This window comes from Acinonyx jubatus, chromosome D3, assembly GCF_027475565.1.
Source record: "Acinonyx jubatus isolate Ajub_Pintada_27869175 chromosome D3, VMU_Ajub_asm_v1.0, whole genome shotgun sequence".
Classification (NCBI taxonomy): Eukaryota; Metazoa; Chordata; class Mammalia; order Carnivora; family Felidae; genus Acinonyx; species Acinonyx jubatus.
This window is the reverse complement of record NC_069392.1, coordinates 27,829,872-27,852,633: the sequence shown is the minus strand read 5'-3', so window position 1 is coordinate 27,852,633 and position 22,762 is coordinate 27,829,872. Positions and strand designations below refer to the sequence as shown.

The 22,762-nt window shown below is 47.3% G+C and overlaps 1 protein-coding gene across 2 annotated transcripts in view; it reads right to left on the bottom strand.

Annotated features, from left to right (window-relative positions):
• Positions 1-22,067, bottom strand: part of KLHL22 (kelch like family member 22) — a 40,127-nt gene extending 18,060 nt beyond the window's left edge. The window contains exons 1-4 of one of the 2 annotated variants that reach the window (XM_027049604.2): positions 21,913-22,067; positions 15,196-15,461; positions 6,073-6,238; positions 325-1,043 (exon numbers count right to left, since the gene is read on the bottom strand). In XM_027049604.2, the coding sequence (XP_026905405.1) occupies positions 325-1,043; positions 6,073-6,238; positions 15,196-15,422 (1,112 nt within the window). In that variant the 5' untranslated portion in view covers positions 15,423-15,461; positions 21,913-22,067. Of the gene's footprint in view, positions 1-324; positions 1,044-6,072; positions 6,239-15,195; positions 15,462-21,833 lie in introns of both variants that reach the window. The other variant, XM_027049605.2, reaches the window with a different exon arrangement.
• Positions 22,068-22,762: the final 695 nt, after the last annotated feature.

Here is a 22,762-nt window from a genome sequence, read left to right as displayed (position 1 = left end):
CCTCCCTGTGTTTGGCCAGTCCAAGTGCACAATCACAACCTAGACCCTCACCAACAAGACAGTGGGAGTGGGTTTGAGAGGAAAAGAACAGCGAAAGGAAGCATGCTGGGTCCCCTCTTCCTTGCCTCACCACAGCCCTCACTCTTCAAATTAACCTGGACTTTACTCCACAAAACAGACCTACCCGATGAGCCACAAGATTAATTTAAAAGGCTACAGCCTCGGCCCTCGCAGACCCCACTCCATAAGCAGCCTCCTAGGCCCACAACTCCTGCACCACAGCGTCACCCACAGACCAAGTCTCAGCCAAGCACCCATGCCTACCTCCAGCACCGGGACTCGGCACGAAAGCCCTGGACATTGTTGTCCCCTCCGATCAGGTACACAAAGTTGTTGAGCACCGCAATGCCCTGGTTGGACATGCGGGGAGCCAGGGAGGCGGTAAAGTGCTTCCACTCTCCCAGCAGGGGGTTCAGGTACTTGGCCTGGTCACTCAGGACAGTGGATGGCGTGGAATGAATGCCCCCAAAGCCCACAACACACTGGAAGTCCGACCGCAGCTCTGTCTGAGGGCCCTGCAAGCTGGGCTGCAGGCTCTCATTGCGGTGGTACATGAGGGCATTGGCCACCGTGTCCCTCAGTGGGCTGGGGTCCAGCTTATCGTGCAGCCGCTGGAGGACCTCAGCTTCCATCAGGGGGAAACGCACGGTCTCAAGGAGCTTGGGGGGCTCGTGCAGTGAGATCTGGTCGGCCTGCACCTGCTCCAGGGTGTAATGGTAGAGCAGGGCACCCTCATACACTTCGGTCTCACAGGAGACCTCCAGGCGGTTGCTGCTAAGCAGGGAGTAGACCTTCTCCAGGGGAAGCTGGCGGTACTTGTCAGTCCGAGAGAAGGCCACAAAGTTTTTGAGGATGTAGGTGTCCAGCTGCTCAGTCAGACGGCTCAAGTCAAACAGCTCCGCCAGCCGGTAGACATCAAGGATGTTCTCTTCATCCACCCAGGACATGAGGAAATCACAGCAGAAATGGATGATTTCTGGGATCTGTGAAAAGAACAAGCCCCATTCAAGCCTGGGCTGGGAACAGTGTCTGAGTGAGGGAGACAGAGGATAACAGGGGACGCGAAGCTATTGTTTACAGCTGGCCCCCTTCCACCGCCCCTGACCTTTCCTGAAATGGAGGCCTGGCGCAGCTGCTCTCCCCCAATAGTAGAGATGATTGGGGCTCACTGCAGACTGACTGGGTTTAAACCTGGGCTTCAAAGAGATCTGTAGCACATTCTTAACCTCTCTGAGCCTCAGTTTCCTCATTTATAAGAGCAGCGATTAAAGTAGAGAGCAGTCCTGGATTAGAAGAATAAATATTGTTAAAACATCAATACTACCCAAAGCAATCTACACATTCAATCGATCCCAATCAAAACGCGCTGGCATTCTTCTCAAAGCTAGAACAATCCTAAAGTTTGTATGGAACCACAAGAAGATCCCGAATAGCCAAAGTGATACTGAAAAAGAAAACCAAAGCAGGAGGCATCACAAGCCCAGACTTTACCCTCTACTACAAAGCTGTAAACATCAAGACAGTATGGTATTGGTACAAAAACAGACACATACACCAATGGAATAGAATAGAGAACCCAGAATTAGACTCACAAATGTATGGCCAACTAATCTTTGACAAAGCAGGAAATAGCATCCAATGGAAAAAAGTCTCTTTAGCAAATGGTGCTGGGAGAACTGGACATGTAGAAGAATGAAACTAGATCACTTTCTTACACCATATACAAAAATAAACTCAAAACGGATGAAAGACCTAAATGTGAGACAGGAAACCTTCAAAACCCTAGAGGAGAAAGCAGGCAACAACCTCTTTGACCTCAGCTGCAGCAATTTCTTACTTGACACATCTCCAAAGGCAAGGGAATTAAAAGCAAAAATGAACTATTGGGACCTCATCAAGATAAAAAGCTTCTGCACTGCAAAGGAAACAATCAACAAAACTAAAAGGCAACCAACAGAATGGGAAAAGATATTTTGCAAATAACATATCGGATAAAGGACTAGTATCCAAAATCTATAAAGAACTTACCAACCTCAACACCCAAAAAACAAATAATCCAGTAAAGAAATGAGCAGAAGACATGAATAGACACTTTTCCAAAGAAGACATCCAGATGGCCAACAGACACATGAAAAGATGCTCAATGTCACTCATCATCAGGGAAACACAAATCAAAGGCACACTGAGATACCACCTCACACCAGAGTGGCTAAAATTAACAACTCAGGAAACAATAGATGCTAGCGAGGAAATGGAGAAACAGGAACCCTCTTGCACGGTTGGTGGGAATGCAAACTGGTGCAGCTGCTCTGGAAAAGTGTGGAGGTTCCTGAAAAAATTAAAAATAGAACTACCCTATGACCCAGAAATGGCACTACTAGGAATTTACCCAAGGGATACAGGGGTGCTGATTTATAGGGGCACATGTACCCCAATGTTTATAGCAGTGCTTTCAACATTGGCCAAATTATGGAAAGAGCCTAAATGTTCATCAACTGATGAATGGATAAAGATGTGGTTTATATATATAATGGAATACTACTTGGCAATGAGAAAGAATGAAATCATGTTATTTGCAGCAACATGGATGGAACAGGAAGGTATTATGCTGAGTGAAAAAGTCAGTCAGAAAAGGACAGATATCATATGTTTTCACTCATATGTGGATCTTAAGAAACTTAACAGAAGACCATGGGGGAAGGGAAGGGGAAAAAAATAGTTACAAACAGAGAGGGAGGGAGGCAAACTGCAAAAGACTCTTAAATACTGAGAACAAACTGAGGGTGGATGGGGGGGTGGGGGAGAGGGGAAAATGGGTGATGGGCATTGAGGAGGGCACTTGCTGGGATCAGCACTGGGTGTTGTATTTAAGCCAATTTGACAATAAATTATATTAAAAAAATAAGAAAACCAAAAAAAATAATTAACTCAAAAAAATAAAAATGAAAAAAAATAAAATAAAGTGGAGAACAGTAAGTTGAAGATGAGATGGTACCCAGGAACTACCTGGCACAGAGTAAAACCTTTCAGATCAGAAGTATTGAATCTCCAGAGAATCAGGAAGCAGCACAGTGGCCACTGTATCAATTACCCCTGGTTTGGAAGGCACCTAGGACTCATGCCCCCCCCCCACCCAGGCTCTCTAGAAACATCCAGCTCTCTTGTCCTGCCACAACCCCCACAACTGCAGGCTCAGCCAAAGATGCAGGCCCAGGGAACCCACCCCCTTCCCCAGGAGATGGCCCTGAAGCACCCACGCGCTAAGAACTGCCAGCAGAGCGTTCCAGACGCTTGCCTAGCACCCATCCTGGGAATCCCACTAGGTTCTTAAAAGGCTGGGAGCCACCCTGCCTGGGCAGAGGCCCGCATGACTCCAGCTAGCACAGGGGTCACAGGTGGCTGCCACTTGCCCGTGTCCAATCATGCAGAAACGAATGAGATGGAAGGAAAGCGAGAGACAACACTGCTGAGGTGGGAGCTGAGAAGTGAGCCACAGGCTTAGAGGCCACCTGGTGATTAAACAACCAGAGCACGGCAGGGCGGAGACAGAGGGGAGGGCTCTGGGGAAAGCTGCCCAAGCATTGCTATGTTCTTTAGGAAAACAGGATTTTAGAATAGCCCTAAAAGCGGAAATGCCTTGAGGTGCTGGGTTGCTTAGTCGGTAAGCATCCGACTTTGGCTCAGGTCATGATCTCACAGTTCCTGAGTACGAGCCCCACATGGGGCTCTGTGCTGACAGTGTGGAGCCTAGAGCCCGCTTTGAGTTTTGTGTCTCCCTCTCTCTCTGCCCCTCCCCCACCCCCACTCACACTGTTTCTCTCTCTTTCTCTCTTTCAAAAATAAACATTAAAAAAATTTTTAATGTGAATATCTCACTTATCATCAACAAATTAACCATTGCACATACAATAATTCTGCTGGTATGTGAAGCTTATTAATAAACGTTTAAAATCTTTTTACCTTTATTTTTTTCACATTTCACAAGCTACTCAGTGCTTGCCAGGTCACAAGATGAGAGCTGAAGGAAAACCTGCCAAGTGCCAGGAATGCGTCTGCCCCACATGGACCATTCCCACTGTGTTTTGTTAAGCCCTAAAAGTTCACTTGACCACCTGTTTTCTCCCTTGGCAGGCACTTCTGCTTTGCCTTGTCTTCCTAAAATACTACTTCTGATCTGTCACGGGCCAGGACACTGAGGACCAGTTTCTGGATAGAAAGTGAGAGCAAACAGCTCTCAGTGGGTCGGAGAAGCAGCTCCTGAAGAATCCAGGGGCCATGTCATTGTCTCCTTTCCATCCTCATGGTCACAGCAGTGGACCCTCTGCTGGGGAAGCTCACAGAGGAATCACCCCAGGCCTGCCCAGTGCAGGAGCCCACAAGAGGCTCGGAGAAAGGAATCATTGCTAGAGGTTACCCAGTGGTGACAGTCTCACTGGGATTCAGATCCAAGTCTCTGGGGACACCACGAACAGTGTGATCCTGAATTAGTGCAAGGCACAGAGCAAGGGGAGAATGTGGTCACTGGCTACATGAACAAACAGGACCCTGGTGGGCCTATGGACTTGGAACTCTTATGCCAAGTCAAACTTGCTTTAAAAACCACATTGCAAGGCACTTGTTGGGATGAGCACTGGGTGTTATATGTAAGTGATGAATCACTAAATTCTACTCCTGAAACCATTACCACGCTGTATGTTAACTGGCTGGGATTTGAATAAAATTAAAAACAAAACAAAAAACAAAAAAACCCAAAAACACACAAATAAAAAACAAAAAACAAAACTGCAGGGGCACCAGGGGTGCTCAGTTGGTTGAGCATCTGACTCTTGATTTCGGCTCAGGTCATGATCCCAGGGTTGTGGGATCAAGCCCCTCATTGGGCTCCACATTTACAGTGCCTGTTTGGGATTCTCTTTCCTCTCTCTCTTCCCCTCCCACGTGCTTGTTCTCTCTCAAAATAAATAAGCATTAAAAAAAAAAAAAAAAAGGAACATTGCATAGAATCCCAATATGTTAAAAATCAAATCCCCAAAAGCCAGGCTGCTCAAGGTAAAGCAGGGATGCCCATCCCATGCTACCCCTCACAATGACCTCAGAGACACTAAAGTGCTCAGGAGCACTGGCTCTACCCACTTGTGGCATAGGAAGAGCTGTGGTCAAACCAACCCAACAAGTACGGGCCAAGTGCCCCCCACCCGCCCATGTGTGAGTGAATGTGCAGGGAACTGCCGGGGCCCTGCCACGCAGGGTGGGGCCTCCTGACACCCCTAAACAGGTTGGTTTTCCGGACCTGCATTCTTTCTGATGGCCCCAAACATGCTCTGACCTGAGAAAAGGTCAGGATAATAAACTCACCATAGCATTTCATTTTCACTTTCAACAAATGGAAGGCGAGAAGTCTCTCCAGCCAGAGGAAACCATCTGATGATGGCTCCTGAGAGCAAAGGCACAGGCAGGCCCAGCCCTGAGTGACTGTACCCACACTGCCGAGCTAATACAGCCTTCTAAAATGTAAGTCACACTGTCAAAGCCTCAGAAAACTTTTGGCGTTCTGTAGGAAAACAACTATTCAAAGTTCAATGACAAAAAGGAAAGTGGTTTCAAACAGACTGACAAAGCCAAGTGGGGGGACGAGCAGAAAGGGTCTGGGAGCTCAGCTTTGTCGGACGCTGGGGCACGAAGGACATCACATACCCACCTCAGGGTCGGCCCCCGTGTTTACATGCAGGATCTTCTGAGTGACAGAGAGGCCAGGTAGAAGGAAAGGAACCAGCAGAAGAGCAGAGGGCAAAGGCAGAGAAGGAGCCTGGACCTGGAGGCATTTGGAGCAGCTATGCTTCAGCGCCCAGAACTGGCTGAGCCATGTACCACCCAAGAGCCTCTGCCCGACCTGTAGTCTCTTTTGCTGCCTGGCATCTTCGCCTGCTGATCCTCCTCATACCACTGCCCTGCAGACACCTGCAGAACACCCCTGGGTTTGGGACTGCCTTGCTGGAGCGAGGGCAGCCTCACCTGCAGCTGGCAGGCAGCAACCAGCGTCTCCTGAACATTGCTCAGGCTGAGCTCCAACTCAGAGGTATAAATGAAATGCAGGATTTGGCACATGGCATTGTAGGACACGCCGTGGATCAGGACCTCTTCCTGCTCCATCTCCTTCAATCCTCCAGCAAACATCCCTCTGCAAAGAAAAACATGAAACAGTGTTGTCGTATCAATGTATTATCAATCAGAATGCCAGCCCAGGCCGCAAAGAGTGAGAGCATCCAGAACAGGAGGCAGGCTGACCCAGCAGTGACGTGCAATAGAGTATCAGCTCACTCTGTGCTCTGGGCGCTGATGCTTGTCACAGAAGGTGCCCACAAACTCCTGACCAAATTTGGACAGCCATCCTAGAAATCACCATCATGGGCTGCAAGGTGTCATGAATGAGCCTCTTAGGGACAGGGACAATGTCCAGCTTGCTTTCTGCTGTATCCATGATATACTTCCTGGATCACAGCAGCAGCCCGGGGCATGTCATGAAAGAATGGATGAATGGGAAACAATAAAACTCATTCCATTCAAAATATATTAACTGAGCGCCTAACTATACCAATCAGAGTCAAAGGTGTAACAGTCAAGTAAAGTGTAAGATTCCTACTTACATGGAGTTTGATGCTAGAGAGAACAGCAAGTAAAGAACAAGGCATTTCTGAGTGAGGAAATGCTAGGAAGAAACACAACTGGGCATCTGATCTAGGAGTACCCAGCTGGGAGAGGGGAGCGGTGGAGAGTGATGAGGAGCAGAGACAGGCTAGCTCTCAGGAACCAAGATGGGGCTGGGTGGCACCTCACCAGCCAGCAGACAGCATTCCAGGTAGAGGAGACGGGTGCCAAAGTCCTGGGGCAAGGATGAGTTCAGTAAACAAGGCAGCCAGGTAAGGGCAAGGAAGAAGTGAACAGGTAAGACAGGGCCAGGTCCTGCTTCCCCCAGGTCAAGACTGAGCCAGGATTAAAATCCAGGCACTGTCAGGGAACTTTACACAGGAGAGTGGTATGAGTAGACTTTGCAGGAGGGAGGGTTCCTGCAGGCCTGGGGAGGGCCCAGTGGCAGGGAGAATATGCTGAAGAACCGAATCTAGGAGAGCACTGGAGGAATCAGGGCCCTTGGCTGGGTTAGCTGGGCTGATGGGGACTTGGGAGGAATGGGGCCAGAGAGCACAGTTACCATCAGTGAGATGCCTCTGAGGCATCCCAGTGGGGAGCCACTTAATTAGTTGTTCAGAGGGAAGAAGGTTGGGGGAGAAAGGGGAGGCAGCAGGGCTGAAATATGACAGTCAGCAACATACAGAGGACAGAGTAGCTATTTTTTACCTTTTGTTTATTTTTCGACTAGGTAAATTATATGTGCAGTACATGACTTAAAATATACAACAGGGTGAAAGTCTCCCTCTAGCAGCCCTTCCTCCTCTGCTCCAGGCCATCAGTTCCTCTTCCCAGGGCAGCACTATACCCAGAGGCACTCCATGTATGCACCTTGTATTCTACATCACGTTTTGATTTAGCAATGCATCTTGGAAATGGCTCCTTACTGGTATACATAGGGCTGCCCCTCTTCCTGTAAAGGCTATCATGGTTGATTTAACCCCCTGCTGCTGGGATACACCTGGGTTACTTCTAATCTCCCATTATTTCACCAGACGGATGGTCTTACATTTTGCTTAAGTGCTTGCCAGGATTCTTATGAAAGCAATTGCTGGGACACAGGGTTTATATATATTTATACTTTGATAGTACTGCTTACATACTAACAATCTTCTAAGGGAGAAATCTTATAATGAACCAGACAGATAATCTTGTCAAGTGTTTAAGTGCCATTATTATTATTTCTTCTTCTTCTTCTTCTTCTTCTTCTTCTTCTTCTTCTTCTTCTTCTTCTTCTTCTCCTTCTCCTCCTCCTCCTCCTCCTCCTCCTCCTCCTCCTCCTCCTTCTTCTTCTTCTTCTTTAATAAGCTCTACACCCAATATAGGGCTTGAACTCACGACCTCGAGATCAAGAGTCACGTGCTCTTCTGACTGAGACAGCCAGGTGCTCCTTAAAGTGTCATTTCTATATTCTTTCTGAACAGTCCAGATTCTTTGTCCATTTTCTATTAGACTCTGTCTTGTTAATTTGAAAAATCTGCCCTTTTTTGGATGAGTTGAAATTTTTTCTTCTACCTCAGATCTTTTGATTTTATGATGCCTTTTGTCATGGAGAAGTCTGTCTGTTTTGAATACAAATTTCTCATTTTCTTTTTTTTGCCTGTGAGTTTTATGCCAAACTTAAAACAGCTCTTCCCTATGAGGGAAAAACATCAAAAACATTTATCCAGGGGGCACCTGGGTAGCTCAGTCAATTAAACATCTGACTTTGGCTCAAGTTATGATCTACAGTTTGTGGGTTTGGGCCCCGCGTTGTGCTCTGAGCTGACAGCTGGGAGCCTGGAGCCTGCTTCCGATTCTGTGTCTCCCTCACTGCCCCTCTCCCATTTGTGCTCCCTCTCTTTCTGAAACAAACAAACAAACAAACAAACATTTAAAAACAAAAAACAAAAAAAACCAGGGGCACCTGGGTGGCTCAATCGGTTAAGCGTCCAACTTCTGCTCAGGTCATGATCTTAGGGCTCCTAACTTTGAGCCCCACATCAGGCTCTGTGCTAACAGCTCGGAGCCTGGAGCCTGCTTCCGATTCTGTGTCTCCCTCTCTCTCTGCCCCTCCCCTGCTCACACTCTGTGTCTCCCTCTCAAAAATAAATAAACATAAAAAAAATTTTAAAAACAGTCCAACTTTATGTTTTTCAAGAGGACTACCCCATCATCACCTTCCCCCACTTGGGATGCCATCTCTACCACACACAAAGTTCGTGGTAGGCTTGTGTCTGTGTTCAAACCTCTCATCTTTCCCAGTAACATTCCAACATTTCTTCAGGCACCAGGAGCCTGGATTACTGCAGCTCTGTTACATGCATTAACTAACGTAGGGTAGGGCCAGTCTCCTTTCATTACCTTCTCAACAATTTCCTGGCCTTGCTTGCTTTTGAAAAATTGGACTTTAGAATCAGTATGTGCAATTCCCGCCCCCATAAAGTCTCTTGATTTAAAAAAAAAATTTTTTTATGTTGGGGCGCCTGGTTGGTTCAGTCGGCTGAATGTCTGTCTTCAGCTCAGGTCAAGATCTTATGGTTTGTGAGTTGGAGTCCGGCGTTGGGCTCTGTGCTGATAGCTCAGAGCCTGGAGCCTGCTTCAGATTCTGTGTCTCCCTCTCTGCCCCTCCCCTACTCGTGCTCTTTCTCAAAAATAAACATTAAAAAAAATAAAATAAAAAATTTTTAATGTTTATTTACTTTGGGGGGGAGGGAGGGGCAGATAGAGAGAGGAACAGGGGATCTGAAACAGGCTCTGTGCTGATAGCAGAGAACCTGAGGCCGGGCATGAACTCACAAACTGAGATCATAACCTGAGCTGAAGTCAGATGCCCAACCAACTGAGCCACCAGGTGCCTCAAGTCTCTTGATGTTTTTATAGGGAATGCATTACACATCCAGACTCATACAGAGAGAGCTAGCATCTTTGTGATGGACACAATGGACTCTATCTCACAAGCCAGCCTCTGGGTCTCTTTGCAGGTCTTATAGGTCACCTGCTCACAGACCTGACACTTGCACGTTATGTCTAATTCCTAGATATTTTACTCCATGCATACACTCTCAGGGGGTGCTTTCCCACTCTGTGGTACCCTGACTCACTCTTTGGGGTATCCAAGCATTGCATGGACCTTGACTAGATCCTGAATGGAGAGGGGTGGGAGGAGACGGAAAACATTTTGAGGAAAACTAGGGAAATCTAAATATGAACATCAGATAAAATTATGGAATGACTGTAAATGTTCTTAGATTTATAATGGTACTAAAGATATACCAGAGAAGGCCCTTATTCTTAGAAGTGCAATAAAGTATTTCCAGTAAAACTGTCATAGCTGCAACTTACTCTGAAGTGAATATGCAAAATGTTAACCAATGAAGCTAAGCAAAGGTCACAGGTGTGTTCACTCCACTGATCTTGCAGCTTTTCTATAGGATTGATATCTTTCAAAACAAGAGTTAGGGAGGGAAAAAAAAGGCCAAAAGAAAAATAAAATATGCAGGCACTCCTTCTGGTTTTGTTGTTTTTAACCAAAAATGGGTGCTTAATTCTTTATCATAGTCTTACCCCTTTTCTGTAACACTGAAATTATGTCAAAATAAAAACTTTAAAAGGGGAAAAACTTTTAAAATGATGTCCATACCTCATACCTATTAGGATGGCCCACTACCAAAAAAAAAAACCCAAAAACAAAAACAAAAGAACCAAAAACAAAGTAACAAGTGTTGGTGAGAATACAGAGAAAATGGAACCCTTCTGCATTGTTGGAGGGAATGTTAAACTGATGGCAGCTGCTGTGGAAAACAGCATGGCAATTCCTCAAAAAATTAAACATAGAATTAACATATGACCCAGCAATTCCACTTTTGGGTACATACCCAAAAGAACTGAAAGGAAGGTGTTAAGAAGGTATTTGTACATCCACATTCATAACAGCATCATTCACAATAGCCAAGAGGCAAAACAACCCAAGTATCCATTGAGAAATGAATGGATTAACAAAATGGTATATTCATACAATGAGACATTGTTCAGCCTTAAAGAGGAAGGAAATTCTGACACATGCTACAACGTGAATGAAACTTGAGATTATGCTAAGTGAAAGAAACCAGTCACAAAAGGACAAATACACATGATTCCACTTATAAAAAGTTCTAGAGGGGTGCCTGGGTGGTTCAGTAAGTTAAGCATCAACTCTTGATTTTGGCTCAGGTCATGGTCTCAAGGTTCATGGGGCTCCACGCTCAGTGCGGAGCCTGCTTGGGTTTCTCTCTCTCCCTTGCTCTCTGCCCCTCTCCTTGCTTGCATGTGTATGCACATGCACACATGAGCTCTCAAAATAAATGTTAAAAAAAAAAAAGTTCCTAGAAACAGAAAGTGAAATGGTAGGGCTGGGAGGAGGGTATGGAAAGCTGTTGTTTAGTGGGTGCAGAATTTCAGTTTTGCGAGATGATAAAGTTCTAGAGACCCCTTCCACAACAGTGTGAATACACTTAACACTATTCAGCTGTACTCTTAAAAACTGGGTGGCTCAGTTGGTTAAGCGTCTGACTTCAGCTCAGGTCATGATCTCTCAGTTCATGGGTTCAAGCCCCGCGTTGGGCTCTCTGCTGTCAGCTCAGAACCTGCTTCAGACAGTCTCCCTCTCTCTGCCCCTCCCCTGCTTGCACACACACGTGCATACTCTCTCTCTCTCTCAAAAATAAACATGAAAAAAATGGTTAAGATGGTAAATCTTATCGTATATGCTTAAAATCACAGCAGGGGACCAACAAAATAAATGCAGGGCATGACCACCACAGAACACTGCAGAATCATAATGAGGGCTGCCTCTACTGCTAGGATACCATAACCAGATGTCCAGTAAGCTCCCTCTGATGTCCAGTGAGGAACATTCCCTACATGAGCTTGTTCAGGCCCCCAATCCCTGGTCCAAACCCTAGAGGCCCAAGTGTGTTTCAGAGTTCAAAAGGCTTCAACTGGAAAAACACTGCACCCATGCCATGTATGATGTCACACCCCTGAAGGGCCTAGGTCAGTATCTCATATCCAAACTCCTTAATATTTCCAAGTATACTGAGTGGGATAAAAATAAAATAAAATTAGGGAGGGAGCCAAACCATAAGAGACTCTTAAAAACTGAGAATAAACTGAGGGTTGATGGGGGGTGGGAGGGAAGGGAAAGGAGGTGATGGTCATTGAGGAGAGCACCTGTTGGGATGAGCACTGGGTGTTGTATGGAAACCAATTTGACAATAAATTTCATAAAATAAAATAAAATAAAATAAAAATAAGCCTCCTATGAGTTTAGGGTAGGTTTTGTGGTTCAGTAAATTTGTACCAAAATTAAAAAAAAAAACAAAAACAAAAACCTCATAGAAAAAATGGCAATGTGGGAGAACCCACCTTTCCCTATCCCCCACAAAATCAACCACTACACAGCTACCAACTAACAAAAATAGCTCTAAAGAGACCCCCTGAACACATTTATGACATTTTGGCAATGTGGTACAACAACAAAAAAACAAAACAATTTGTCAATTTCAGGACCAGTATTTGCAAAAATAAACAGTGTACGGATGAATAGGAATTTTTGAAAATAGTTACCATGGGGGGTGAGGGGGAGGTGGGGAGATGATATGGAAGGAAGGGCAGGGGTAAAGTGGTGCTTTCAACTTTTTTCCCACATATTCAAAAAGTATTTTAGCTGTGGGAATGGATGCTGATGTCTGTGGAGGGCTACAGACAAGGTCCTCTTTGAGCGATTAAGGACGACTTGCATTATAAAAAAGATTCTCTGACATGGAAACAAAGCCTCCCTGGGCTATGGTCTGTTGCTTTGCAAGTAACATTAGGGACAGTGGTGTTCTGGAGCTCTGTACTGAGGTCTCACTGAACACGTCATGCTGTCATTCACAAACAAGCTGAAGTTTTCTTGTGTGTTGGCTAATCTCTCCAATTTTGATACCTGTGTTATATAACTCTCTTTTTTAAAAATTTGGAAACTTCTGGGGCGCCTGGGTGGCTCAGATGGTTGAGCATCCAACTTCGGCTCAGGTCATGATCTCGCAGTTTCTGAGTTCGAGCCCCGTGTCAGGCTCTGTGCCGACAGCTCAGAACCTAGAGTCTGCTTTGGGTTCTGTGTCTCCCTCACTCTCTGCCCCTCCCCTGCTCACACTCTCTTTCTCTCAAAAATAAATAAACGTTAAAAAATTTTTAAAAAATAATAATAATTTGGAAACTTCCTTTCTCTTTATCTGCTATGAAAAAGCTTAAATGGCATTAGAGTTTGTTCATAAAAGGGATAACTCCCCAGGATGTGTCTGGGCTTCATGCTTTCGTGGAAAATAGAACTTTCTGTTTCAGGTATGAAGTTTTATCAATACACACTTTGTAGAAAATCATCAGTTTTATTCAAATTTTCAAAATCACAGACATTGAGTTAAGTTGACTGTCTTACAATTCACAGTATGAAAACAGGGAGGGATACATGACCCAGAGAGGCCACATACAATACAGAACACTTGAGCCATCTGACACACAGCCCAGGAGTAGACAGGGCAAAGCAGGAGAGGGTTACAGGAGCCAAAAGATTAGTACAGTGGACAGTTCTTACCACAAGCCAAAAAACCAAGACCCTAGATCACGGTTTAGTCAATCCCTAAACCCTGCACAGAGTGCATACCAAAGGAGGTTTCCTGTAGGGGGCGCCTCTTAAGAAAAGTGCCATCCAGCTCTTTAGCCCCAAGAGGTCAGCAGCCGCCTGCAGGGAGGAGCTAGCCCTGAGAGGCAGGGGCTGGGAAAAGGTGCAAGACAAGAGCAAGCTCCCCAGAGGAAGATGCACCTCAGCTGGGCCTGGAAGATATCACTGCAGGGCAGGAAAGGCAGAGAAGGGCAGCACTGCTGAGTAACAGCAAAAACAGGGGCAAGAGAGCCTGCCCATGTCTGCCCTAGGCCACCACTGGTCATGTTCTGTATAAACTTTCGGGAAAACAGGAGGCCAATACTTATACCATGAAAAAATATTTCACTCAATCTGGGGCGCCCGGCTAGATCAGTTGGAGGAGCATGTGACTCTTGATCTCAGGGTCATGAGTTCAAGCCTCACATTGGAATAGAGATTACTTAAAAAACAAACAAAAAAACCCAAGAACTATAACCAATACTTGAAGACGAAACAATCAGAATCAGAACTGGAATGGGAATCAGGTAGCCATGGCTGGGGCTCACTCCTGAGCCTCCTCTCACAAGCATGCAATGAGGGCAGTGGCACCAATTCTTCCCAATGTGCCAATGGCTGGGATGGGGTCATGCAGGAAGCCATGAGAAACCCCAAGGGACAAAGAATCCAGGGAGGAAGGAAGAAGGTCAGAGACTTAGGCCCTCAAGATGAGAAGGTGTGGGCCAGAAGGTCGACAGCCAGGGAAGGGGCACAAAAGGCACAATTCCTCACATCACATGGCTATGTGGACACTACATATACAGGACTGACCACTCAGCCTTGGTCTTGGCACCTGCTCGGGTGGGCTTCTAACCAGCCTTACAAGAACACCACTGGGGGAGGGGGGCACTAAAAGACTAAGGTATAAAGTGCCACAATGTCTTAAAAAAGGCGTGTATGGGGGCGCCTGGGTGGCTCAGTCAGTTAAGCACCTGACTCTTGATTTCGGCTTAGGTCATGATCCCAGGGTCATTAGATGGGGCCCTGTTGTCAGGCTCTGCACTGTGTGTGGAGCCTGCTTAAGATTCTCTCCCTCTCCCTCTCTCTTTCTCCCTCTCTCCCTCTCTCCCCCCTCACCCATCCCTCCCTACTGGCATGCACATGAGTGTACTCTCCCAAACAAAAGGGGGAGGCATGTATGTGTGTGTGTCTGTGTGTGTGAAGAGAAAGGAAACATGACAAAATGTCAACAACTGGTATTAAGATGTTCGTAATATTCTTTCAACTTTTCCACAGATCTGAAATTTTTCAAAATGAAATATTGGGGAAACCAGAGTAAAAACCAGTATAAAACAAAAATGTGTTTTATACCAAGATATAGAAAATTCATTTTATAAAACACAACAAAGTCTAGCATTGGCTTTTTAAAAAAAACAGGAAGAAAGGGGGGCGCTTGGCTGGTTCAGTCAGAAAAGCATGCGACTCTTGACCTTGGGGTTGTGAGTTCGAGCCCCTTGTTGGGTATAGAGATTACTTAAAAATAAATAAATAAAAGAGAAATAGGAAAAAAGAGAAGGTGCCCCAAAAACAAGACAGCTGGAAGAAAAACAGATTCAAAAACCCCTCTGTCCCACTCACTGTTGGGAAGTCATCACAACAAGCAGTGGGAGAAGCTCGGGGAGAAGCAAGGGACTTGGCAGCTTCTGGCTGGTCCCTCCCACCAGATCACTGTGGGTGCCAACACAATACCTAGTGGAGCCAGGACTACCTGTTACCTTACTCGTAAGAACAGAACACGTGACGTAACTCACCTGAAGTAATCGCAGGACGCAGCCAGCAGGATTCGATGGGCCTCGATGTGTCTCCCCTCCACCACCAGGACCACATCAAAGAGGATGCCACTGTCCCGGAGAGCCAGCAGCCCCCGGAGCAGAGCCTGGGAGTGCTGTGCACTCCGGTAAGTGTTGTTGACACAATGAGGGTGTGAGGGCTGCACAGGCAACTTGCACAGCTGAGTGAACTCCTGCTCCTCTGCCATCCTGACCACCACACCAGACCTCACCACTGCGGCTGTCAGCTGGCAAGACAGAGGGGACACAGAATAAGCCAGGGAGGTAACACCACACAATACGCAGACTGGCCAGCTCTCCTCCCAAGTGGCACCTGCTGCTCCTGGCACTTTTGTTCCTCCCACCAGCACACCTGTGCTTCCCCTGTGGTTTTTTTTTTTTCTTTTTAAACATTTATTCAGTTTTGAGAGATAGAGAGAGTGCAAGTGGGGGAGGGGCAGATACAGAGGGAGACACAGAATCTGGAGCAGGCTCCAGGCTCTGAGCTGTCAGCACAGAGCCCGACTCAAGCTGGGCTAGAACTCACCGACAGTTGAGATTGTGACCTGAGCCCAAGTCGGCCATTTAACTGAATGAGCCACACAGGTGCCCTGCCCCTGTGGTCTTAAACCCCTGAATTTCCTCTTCCCTCCCACTGCTCATCTGAACCTGGAGCCTCCTTCCTGATGACCTGTGTGTCCCTTCATCTCTAAGATTCTTCATTAAATTTTATCTCCTTTAGCATCTCTGGGAAACAAAAGGTTCTGGAAACAGACTGACCTTGGTTGAGGCCCTGGCCCTACCACAGATTCACTGCATGACCAACCTGAGTTCAGGATCCTCAAATGAAAAAAGGGAAATAAAATCACCCCTCCTGTTCAGAAGTCTAAAACTGGTAAACAATCAATATAAAGCATCAGCACAGAACAGGTTCTCAAGAGCTCTCCCTCTCTGCCATTAAGAAAGAACAAACCCTGGGTGCCTGGTGGCTCAGTTGGTTAAGCGTTCAACTTTAGCTCAGGTCTTGATTTCAAAGTTCGTAAGTTTGAGCTCCACATCAGGCTCTGTACTCACAGTGAGGAGCCTGCCTGGATCCTCTGTCTCCCTCTCTGTCTGCCCCTCCTGTGGGTATGCTCTCTCTCTTTCAAAAATAATAAACATTAAAAAAAAAAAAAAAAAGAGCCTGAGTATCACAGTCAGCTAAGCATCTGACTTCAGTTCAGATCATGATCTCAAGGTTCGTGAGTTTGGGCCTTGCTTCAGGCTCTCTGCTGCAGAGCCCGTTTAAGATCCTCCATCTCCTGGTCTCTCTGCCCCTCCCGCAGGTGTGCACCCTCTCTCTCTCTCAAAAATAAATAAACATTTAAAATAAAATTAAACAATTGAATAGGTAAATAAAAGAACAAAACTGGGGCGCCTGGCTGGCTCAGTCAGTAGAGCATGCAACTCTTTAATCTCGGGGTTGTGAGTTCAAGCCCCACATTGGGTACAGAGTTTACTTAAAAAAGAGAGAGAAAGAGAAAGAACAAAATTGGGTTCCATCATGTAGAATGGATGCATAAAAATGACAAGAGACCTCAGTGGTGACCAGGAGACCCAGAGAAGGGTCCAGGACTTGTCTTCTTTTACCAAGATTCTGAGTCAAGCACAGTAACTTCAACTAGACCTGCTGCATTCAAGATATCTGCATCATGTTTTTAATTCAAGGTTACTTTGTAATAATTGAGTCAGCATGTTCAAAACATGCACACAATATGAGTTGGAGCCTCAGAAACCCAGTCAGTAAAACAAACCTACCTCAAACACACTTGGGTCACTCACTCTGAGTTAGGGGATTACCCAGTCCTGCACTGCACTGTGGGACTGAGCTACGCACTCTCCAGGCCACAACACTGTCACACCCAGCCAGCAGGCAATAGCCCAAGGGGCACCTGCCTCACTGCCTGTGAACATCTGCCTCCCCCACCTACCACCATTCCACTATCCCCTCCCCCAAATTAGTTTCTTCTCCAATTCCCTTGGACTGTATCTTTAGGAGAAAAAATTATAGGGGTGCTTGGCTGACTCAGTGGGCAGAGCATGCAACTTTTAATCTCACGGTTTTCAGTTCAAGCTCCACATTGGGCATGGAGTCTACTTAAAGTTAAAAAGAGAGAGACAGAGAGAATAAAAAAGAAAAATAGATTCTACTATAAAACTTGCCAAAAGGAAGAGGCCTCCCTCCTCACTACTAGAGCTCAAGAGCACCCCTTGCTACTGCCTCCCCCTTTCCCTCCCCCTCTTCCTCACTCCACCTGATTGCTTTGGACTCATTGTTGTTTCCCATCCAACATATTCAATTTCCCTCTGTGCTGGCCCCCTCAATGTACCTCCTGGATTTGGGACCTTCACCCATCCACTTCTTCCTTCCCACCCCAGACTGGCTCATACACAGACAGCTGAGGCCAAAGGATATCCCCCACTAACCACTTCTGACCTGATATGCTGCTGCATGGCAATGCCCTCTTTTCTGATCTCTTCCCTTCAGCCAACACACTCTGTCCCAGCCCTCCCCCTCTTTCCCAAGAATCTCCCCTATATTCCCAAATGCAATACTCCAGTTTCTCTTCAGATCATATAAATCTTTTGCCTTTTAGCAAATGCACCTCCAGCTCAATGCCTAATCCAGCCAGCAGCCCTCTCCATTGGTCTAGTTTTCTTATTCACACAGCCACCATTTCCATGTCAGAAACCTCATGGTTTCAATGTTCTCTGATCTCTTTTCCTTTTTATACCTTGTGTCCTATCAGACCCTCTAGTTCTGATTCATTCTCTCCCATCTCAGACGCCCATCCACTTAGTCCTCCATGGCCACCACTCTGGGTCAGAGACCACAGTAGTGACACTCCAACTGGTTTGCTTCCTCCTGTCCCATCCTCCTGAGTTCCCCTGCTCAGGCTGCAGGGAGTCCCCAAATGCCCAATGAGTATACCACCTGGCTTTTCAAGCACTAGCTCCCTACTGCCTTCTGCTTAGATCTCCCCGCTATCTGGCTCAAAATGTTCCTTCCCCTATACCGTCACTAGCCCTAAGACCAAAAGGGACATGAGTCATCCTCTGAACACCTTCAGACTCCCACCTAGGCCCGTTTCTTTATAACCCCATATTGGTCAAGGTCTAGCTCAATCACTTCTCCCTCTGTCACCGTATCAAGAACATGACAGGCATGCTCCATCAATGCAGCTGTTCTAGCTACTCACCAGCTAAGGCTTTACCTCCCCCACATCGCAGAACCCCATGGCTGTCTAATCACAGTCCTGCTAATCACAGGACTCTGGGCACTTAGCTCATCTCCAAGCCTCAGCTTCTTCCTCACTACCATGACCATTAGGGAGTCAAGAGGGCCTCCGTCTCTAGTGGTGGCAATGGCGACTGACTACTCCAACAGACATCAGTCCCCAGTGAGTCCCCACACTCTGTGAGCACATCAGTACTTCTGCCCCTTTGGGAAGGGATCAATGGTAGCTACACTTACTACAAGTCCAGAATACAGTACAATGAGAAGACTGCCTCCTTGGGTAAGCCAAGCACATTCACCAAGCACAATTAAGGAACTAAGCTAGGTGCTGAGTGCAGTGTGAAGAAAAATGAACCGACTTCCTGCTCCGAAGGAGCAAAGCTTGGAGCACAACACATTCACAGCCTTGTTCATAAAGCAAGCATTGGCCACGACCAAAATGTCGATCCTCAGAGGAACGGATGCTGCACACAGTGAGCTGACAGAACACTAGATATCAGTTAAAATGAGCAAACTAGAACTCATGCTATAGTCATGACCATGGAGAAATCTCAAAGCTGCACAGAGGAACAAGCACACCACAGAATATAGTACAGAAAGTTTGAAAACACCCAACAAAATGCTGTTCAATTTTACTTATAGATAGGTGTTATGGTATAAGATAGTATAGACACATTAAAGGAATTCAGGATCAGGATTATCTCCAGCACGGAAAAAGGGAATGTTTTCTTTCTTTAAAACAAACAAAAAACAAATAAGACAAAACATCAGGATCTGATAGGGAGAGGCGGTGAGTAACTTTTCTGTCAGTATGAAATATTTAAAAATTACATTCTCTGGGGCGCCTGGGTGGCTCAGTCCGTTGGGCGTCCGACTTCGGCTCAGGTCATGATCTCACGGTTTGTGAGTTCGAGCCCCGCATCGGGCTCTGTGCTGACAGCTCTGAGCCTGGAGCCTGCTTTGGATTCTGTGTCTCCCTCTCTCTGCCCCTCCCCTGCTCACGGTCTGTCTCTGTCTCTCAATAATAAACAAATGGTAAAAAAAATAATAATAAAAATAAAAATTACATTCTCAAACTTATTTTTAATATGTTCACATGATTCAAATTCAAAAGGCACAGAAAGGCATATTGTGAAACTTAAGTCTCCCTCCAACTTATGCCCCAACCAGATCCTCTCCCGGAAGAAAACTACTATTCTACCTTCCCTTCAGGGGGCATCTAGATTCGAAGGCAAATCTGTAAATCTACACCATTTCACCCTTTATTAACTTTTGCATATGAAAACTTAATATCCCTCCCACAGTCTATTGTATGGATAAAGCATATTTAACCAGTTCTTTTCAGGGAGACATCTGGGTTTCCTCCAATTGTCTGCTTTTGCAGTTACATACTGAAAATCCTTTAGATGTATGTGCCACACATGTAGCAGTGATCTGAGGAAAATGTTCTAGATACAGAACTGTTGGATCATATTAATTTTAATGTATATTTGTCATTGTAAGGCATATGGCCAAATTGCCCTCTGTAGAGGTTGTACTAACTTATTCTCCCACCAGCAAAGTATGAGAACCTGATTCCAACCACTGTCTTGCCCACCAATAGCATTTCTTCTCACTCTTCGTTGACTTAGATGAAAACAGCATATCAGGGGTGCCTGGGGTGGCTCTGTAGGTTAAGCACCCAACTTTGGCTCAGATGATCTAGCAGTTTGTGTGTTTGAGCCCCCCGTCAGGCTCTCTGCTGTCCTCTCTTCCCCCTCTGCCCCTCCCCCACTTGTGTAAGCCCACAGGCGCTCTCACTCTCTCAAAAAAAAACATTAAAAAAAAGACAAAGAAAAACAGCATTCCACAATGTAATTACACTTCAGTAATTGACAAAGCTTCAAAAAATAAAAAATTAGGTCAAATGCAACACTTCTTTTGGGATTCCTTTCCCATGTCATTCTTTATTTGAAATGTTCTTGGGCGCTCACTTGGTGTCACCTTCTTTCTTGATTCATTTTACAGAAGTTATTCTATCATGAAGCTCTTCCCTAGATTAAGTTCCCTCTGGCTCCATAGCATTTCTGATTCTACTCATCACAAGCAAGGCCCCTCCATTTTGTGTTGTTCAAAGTTTTTGAGGTGAGTAGGAAGGAAGCTTTATGTCCCAAATTGAAAGATGTAAAATGCTTTTTTATGAACTCATGGATGAGAGTCAAAAGCATTTTCAAAGAATTTTCAACTCAATACCATTCAAAAAAAAATTTTTTTTAACGCTTATTTATTTTTGAGAGAGAGAGAGCGTGCGCGGGCCCACCAGCATGCGCCCGCACACATGAGCAGGAAAGGGGCAGGGAGAGTAGGAGACAGAATTGGAAGGAAACAGGGTCCAGGCTCCAAGTTGTCAGCACAGAGCCCGACGCTGGGCTCGAACTCACAGAACTGTGAGATCATGACCTAAGCCCAAGTCAGATACTCAACCGACTGGGCCACCCAGGTGCCCCAACTCAACACCATTCACTGCGCAGGCACCCCTCAGGTCTCTGTAGAGCCCCAAAACAGCGTCTGCACTCAATGAACCCCAATCCTTAGCAGCATGAAACAAGGTCTGCAATACAGGGAAAACGACAGTCGGGAAGAGGAGACGAGGGAGTGGGTACCAATTTCCAGAGTGTGGAGCTATCACAGAGGTGCCAACTGAGGTGCTCTCTGGCACGAGTCTTCCAGAAAGCTGAGTTGGGGCATCTTGGCGCGCCAAACCTACGGCCCAGGCCCGGCCCCACGGACGCCTAGCGCGAAAGGGACCCTGGGCATCAGGCGATGGCAACTCCGAGACTCCAGCCCACCCAGGCTTGGAAATAATTAGAACCCGCAGCCAACGCTTCGGGGCCCGAGATTTTGCAATGACAGCGCGATCTCCGGCTTTTCTTGGGAAACCTCGCCACCCAGCGAGGTTGGACTCCCTCAGCTGCAACCCGCGGGCCCCCGACCCTGGGCCTGGGTGTGCCGCTGAGGAAACTGAGGCAGGCAGGCCGAGGTCCAAGGTCACACCAGGTGGCAGCAGCCCAGCCCCGCCCCGCCAGCCTGTTGCAGAACCCGCCCGCGCGCAGCGCGGAGGGTCGCGGCTAGGAAGGCCCGCCGCAGGTGACAGGCCTTCCCGAGAGCTAGAAGGCCGGCGGGTCCCGCCTACAAGCGGAGGCCTGGTACTTCTGCGAGCGCCAGCTCCCCACCCCAGGCGGCGCCCGGGGGTCCCGCCCGCCGCGCCCCCGCCACGTCAGGCCGAGGGCTAGCCTCAGGCCGCCACTCCCGCGCCTCCGGCCCGCGCCTGCCCCTGTGTCCCCGCGCCCCCCGAGCTGCTCACCCAGGCCCAGCGGCCGCCCGCCGCCTACCACCCGCGCTCTCTGCCGCCTGGCCCGCCCTACCCGCGCTTCGCAGCTCACCTGGTGCCGCCGCAAGCCGAGGCCGCACTCGCGGGAGGCGGGGGCGGGGCGGGCGGGCGGCCGCAGGGCGGGGCCTCAGCGAGTCACATGGCCGCGCTGCGCAGGCGCCGACAGGGTGCGCACGGAGACCAGGGGGCGCCTCACTAGGGGGCTGGGGGAAGGGCGCCCGGCCGGGGCAGGAGGAGGGGCGCCGCCCCAAGCAGCTCTTGTGCGGTTGCGGCTCCGGTCTTGGCTCAGTGGAGAAGGGCTACAGCCGCCCGGGTGAACGTGCGTCTCTGCATCTGGCTTAATTTAACTCTTGACACCTAGTGGGGCTGAATAAATGAATAAGTGAATAAATAGAGCAATGCCTTTTGGGGAGGGTCGCGCCCGTAAATCTATTTCCTCCTTTCTTCTCTCGCTTCATCTCTCCTTCGCTCTCACTTATTCATCCCTCACTCACTCATTCCTTCGATCCCTTCCCTCCTTTATTCCTTTTCTCCTCATTATCTCTCACTCATTCTCATTCATTCCATCTCTCACTCATTGCTTCCTTCCCTCCTGGTCCCTTTAGGCCCCCTGTTGATCGCCTGCCCTCTGCTGGATCTTGGAGAGAAAAGATGAACACGGTCAGAGTGAACAGGTATTTTCCTGTTTACTAAGATTCTGGAGTAAGTCCAATTCCCATTCCAAAGACCCCAGCAGTCTGCCAGAAGGCTCTTGGCGTTCATTTTTCCACACCTCACCTGCAAGAGGATCTTGTCCTCCGAGGCTCGTTTGTAATTGCCCTGTCCAGAGGTTCCAGCCAGCAGAGCCTCCTGATAGATAAAGTTGGGGTGTTCCACACCGTTTCTGATGAGAGGTGTTATGG